Below are 4,912 nucleotides of genomic sequence, written 5' to 3' on the forward strand. Positions count from 1 at the left end.
TTTCTTTCATATTCCCCGTTTTGTTGCACCAATGCTTCTTGAAATTAATTAATCTCTTTTTGATAACACTGGTGTTCGGGTTGTAATCTTTATATTGACGTTTTAGGACAATATTATTAACTTGATTATCATTAAGAAATTCCAATCACAGCTTTTTCTTTTTCTCTTGGTCATAATTATTTTTGGGAGCTCTTCTGGAAATTAAATATGCAGCTATATATAATTTGTCCTATCCCTCAACCCCCCCGGTTTGACTCTTTCTGTAAAGTTGTTGTGTAACAACCCAAAAAGAGGTTTGAGAGAAATATGCATCAAAAGTTAAAACCAAAAAATCATTATCTTTATTTCATCGCAGACTAACATTGCATATCACCAAATGCAGTGTACTTATTGTGACATAGCCTCAGTTTCCTCGAGGAATATGACAATTCCCTTTCCTTAAAATGATCATTCAATTTTAATCCTTTCTTTTCAGTTGATGAATTTGGTAAACCAGTTTAACATATCTGAGTGAGCCTCTTCTGCAGCTTTGACAGCCGATTCATCCTCAACGTTGTATCGAACTGTCCATCCATGTTCAACTCCTGGGAATATCTTCACACAGCTCTCAATCTGTACAATAGGTAACAATTATTATTCCCCCTTTTAGAAAAGATAGATGATTTCAATATACTTCATCCTTTTGGTCAATAGTAAACTTGCATACTGAACTATATCAATGGGACAATGTTAATGACAAACTGTCCAATTGTTCCATTCCTTGTTTATCTTCTTTTACCCATATAACAAACCTAAATGCTTTAAGAGATGCAACTTACCTCAGATTTTGCAGATAAAGCATCGGTTAGCTGCTTTGCTTGGTCAGGCGGAAATATATGGTCGTGTTCAGCTGCTAATATTGCAGTTGGAACTTTTACCTCTGAAAAATACAACATTATTTATCTGCTCCAAAACTGATTGAAGTTATAGCACTCACTGTACTAGTTCTTGTCTACTGAAAAATATGACTAAGGATTTACCATTTATCTCATCAACTGTAATAGGACCAGGATGCAAGATAACTGCAGCCCCAATACTATTCTCATGTTTTGCCAATTTAGAAACTACCATTCCTGAAGCAAAATAAGGAGTCCATGAATCTCCCTTTCTATTAAAATAAAGCTAAAGATATGTAAAAACAGGAAATATACTATAGTTCAGAATAGATAGAAAGACACATTTGTCTCACCTCCCCAGCAAAAGCCTGCTGCTCCTATGGAAGAAACACCTTTACTTTTCAGAGATTCAACCACTGCTTTAGCATCTTCACATCCTTTGTCCTAAAAGATGTAACTTGTAAGAACCAACTCAATGTCTAATACTCTTAAAAAAAATACCTTAACTTATACACAAAAGCTATTTATCTCCAAGACACATTACTATTACAGATTCATCATCAATATTTGCATTTCCGCGAAGTTAAGTAAATAGTTTCAAGTGTTGCAGCAATTTGCATCTTTATTCAGGAATTCCCTCATGTTCTTTGAAATTAAGTTCACATAGAATGAGACTAACCGCGCCATGATCTTTTAACCATGTCTGTACGTTATGTTTCTCGCGATCAAGAGGTTCACCATAGAAGAAATCAGGAACAACCACCAAGTACCCTGCAGCTGCAACTTTATCTGCTATCTTCCTAAATTAACCAAACAGAAGCAGAATATTGAGGTATCATCAACATTTATGGTAGTCAAAAGGTATATTTATCATTAGGATTACTACTACTTTGATAGAGAATAAAGTGTTAAAGAATACTAAGTTTGTCCCTAATCGAGTGTGCAAACATTTCCAAAAGAGTTTTAACTTCTATGCATTAACATTATAAAAATAAATTACACGATCAAGTCATTTAAAAGACAATTATCTATAAATAAAATAAATTTATTTAATAATATTAATTAGTAACCAAGATAAAAAGTAAGTAACCTGTTATACAAGTTAATTACGCTAATAATGTAAAAGATTTATTACATTCCAAAAGGGTGCAAATTATCCCGAGTTACTCCACCCGTTGCCTCAAGGTTTAGCTTAAAGGTTTTGGATTGGACCAGTGGCGTAGGAGTAGCCAGGAATCCCGCAAGTCAATAATTTTTTTGGTCAATGAATGGTATAAACTATTTGAAAAAGAGCCAAATAGACCACGGTGATTTACATTTAGTTTTGGCAAACAAAATGGGTAAATTACTTTGATCCTTCGAACAACACATTACTTTGAACACTTTGGACCGCTGGATTGCCTCACTCAACTATATTAAGGGTGTTCAAAATATAATATATAACAATATAAAATAGTATATGACTTATACACGTAATATATTTTTCAACGAAGGTTGTTCGCGGCTATGCCACTTGATTGGACACTCATATCTTTCACATGAAAATCTTATAAAAGAAAAGTACTGATAAAGAATAGGCATCAAATCTCAACAAGGGAACTCTACTTACCTCAAAAGTGGAGCTTCATATCCTGCAAAAATTATATACAGATAAGAATTAATAGCCGATAAACCAACAAGTTACCATCTTTATTTTTAAAAAGACAAAAAAGCTTGCTTCGAATGCTTCTTTAATACAAATTTCGGAGCTACGGTTAGGTCAAACTCAGTAGCTTTCTTTCAGATTTTGCATTTGTCTTAAAATATTCATTGAATACGTAAAAATTATTAATTTAGAATCCAATAACTTAAAAAAGATTAAAATCCGGAAAGACAGAAAAGCTTCCTTAGAATGATTCTCTAATATGTAGTACTCCCCTTTAAGTGATTGGAAAGGCTCCAATATTTCTTGATGGTTGAGGGGATTCAATCGCCCAATATATATTATCTAACTGGGGAAAAGAAACAGCAAACACTAGCACTGTATCAAGAAAAAGTTGATGTTTACCAAATACATCAGAAATGAGAAGAATGGCAAGCTTGGAGTCAACAGATCCAGTAACATAGCTGTTAAGCCCTCCAATATCTTGTAAATCCCCAGCTCCAGAAGCTGAGTTTAGAGTTGGTGGATTCTTGAGACATTGTGGTCTTGACATTTCACTACTCCTCTTGCGGATTTTTATTTATGATGAATAAGAAAAACCAACTATACTTCTCTTCTTCCTCGTGCACAATAAGTAAGACAAGATTGGAGGATTTTTTTTTTTTTTTGTCCGGGCCAACTTGCGTGCACCTCGACTAATTTCACGGATACCTGTCACCTCCCACCAGCAACATGTACCAGGTAAATCTATCCACCAAGGCTTGGATAGATGGAAAAAATCACCTAGTATTTGACTCCGCTGGAATTTGAACCCTGAGATCGGAGGAAATATTAATTGCAAATTGCTTCGGTTTGGACATAAATTTTGGCTTTAGTTTTTTCAAAAAAAATTGGAAAATATTGTTTGTTTATAAAATATAATGAGAAAAAAAAATTCAAGTTTTAATTTTTGGGTGAAAATTTTTCTTCCACTTACAAAATTTAAATTTTTCTTCAAATAAAATACATGTACAAACACAATTTCGACTTTCAAAAATTATATTTGAACGCAACTTCAAAAAAAAAAATTCAAGTTTTAATCAAATGTATATCGAGACGCTAGTCCAACTTTTAAAGGCATGGTTCCTGGTGAGAACTACGTCACCACTTACGTTAATGATAGCTAACCAATCTTCTTCAATTAGGCTAATTGGTCCACAATTTGTAACGTATTAGAAGTTTTACTTCGATTGCACTAATAAAATTCATATAGTCTAATTTCCTCTTCTTTTCTTCAAATGTAGTTGCAAACGTTATCCAGTTCACATTAAAATCTTTGAACAACTATAGCAAACTTTCTACTAGAATATTCTTTTAAATTACAGTCAGACCTCTCTATAAAAATATCATTATGTAACAGTCATTCACTATAAAAGTTAAATTTTTCTCAAAATTAATTTTTAAGTTATATTTTATCTCTTTATAACAACTTTTTACCTATAACAACATTCATATTTATAGCAAAACACTATTTATAAAATTATTCTTCTATAACAACAATATAGAATCTTTAAGATTACTAATAATAATTCTAAAAATATGCACACAATATATTCTATTGAACAAAGTTTCTATCTTGCATAAGACATAAGATTTGAAGATTTGCAAATGACATATTTTCCATTGGATACCTTTTTGCTAAAAATTTGGACACGAATCTTCGCAAATTCAAGCGTTATATCGGTAGTAAGATAATGAAATCTACGAAACAACTACAATTATAGAATTCTTCCATCAATCTTGAAAGATTTTATTTTCCTAGTAACTTTAAAATATGTGTGTTAGACTTTAAATTTTTGTACGTTTAGTTATAAATTTATTAACAATGTATTAGCTTTCTTCAATATTTACCTAGTAAAATATGCATATCTTTTAAGATTATAAATTTGAATAATTTTCTTATCTTTTAACTGTAACATTAAAAAAAAAAAATTAGATAAGTTTTATTTATAACTGTCAAAACATATTTAAACGCCAAATATTGTTATATGTGTAAAATTATCATTCACTATAAAAGTAAAAAAATATCGGAACAAATGAAACTGTTGTACAAAGATTTGATTGTACTCTGTGAACCGACTAAATGGAACTATGTTCCTTTTTAAACCAGCTTGTCCATAATAACTAACGTTGTCAATGCTTCAGTTTGGCCAAATTTTCAGGTAATTTTATTGTGTTTCGCGTTACAAGGTCATCGCGAGGGAGGCCTAGGTAAGGTCAACCTCTAATGGACTAGAGGTGTTAACCGGACGGGTCCGGGTTGGATACGAAAAAAACAGCTTATTCGGTTAGTGTTACGGGCTGGTAAGTGGGCTGGATAAATGGACCGGTAACGATTTGGTAAATTCCGTGTTAA

The 4,912-nt window shown here is 32.1% G+C and overlaps 1 protein-coding gene across 1 annotated transcript; it reads right to left on the reverse strand.

The window, feature by feature from the left end:
* Nucleotides 1–318: 318 nt before the first annotated feature.
* Nucleotides 319–3,179, reverse strand: LOC104085936 (endo-1,3;1,4-beta-D-glucanase-like). The gene is made up of 7 exons (XM_009590058.4): nt 2,923–3,179; nt 2,485–2,506; nt 1,555–1,675; nt 1,229–1,319; nt 1,020–1,112; nt 819–919; nt 319–612 (listed from the first exon to the last, which is right to left on the reverse strand). The coding sequence occupies exons 1-7, from the start codon at nt 3,068–3,070 to the stop codon at nt 472–474; spliced, it is 717 nt and encodes a 238-aa protein (XP_009588353.1). The 5' UTR covers nt 3,071–3,179; the 3' UTR covers nt 319–471.
* Between the last annotated feature and the right edge of the window lie 1,733 nt (nt 3,180–4,912).

This window comes from Nicotiana tomentosiformis, chromosome 9 (genome assembly GCF_000390325.3).
Source record: "Nicotiana tomentosiformis chromosome 9, ASM39032v3, whole genome shotgun sequence".
In the NCBI taxonomy this organism is placed as follows: domain Eukaryota; kingdom Viridiplantae; phylum Streptophyta; class Magnoliopsida; order Solanales; family Solanaceae; genus Nicotiana; species Nicotiana tomentosiformis.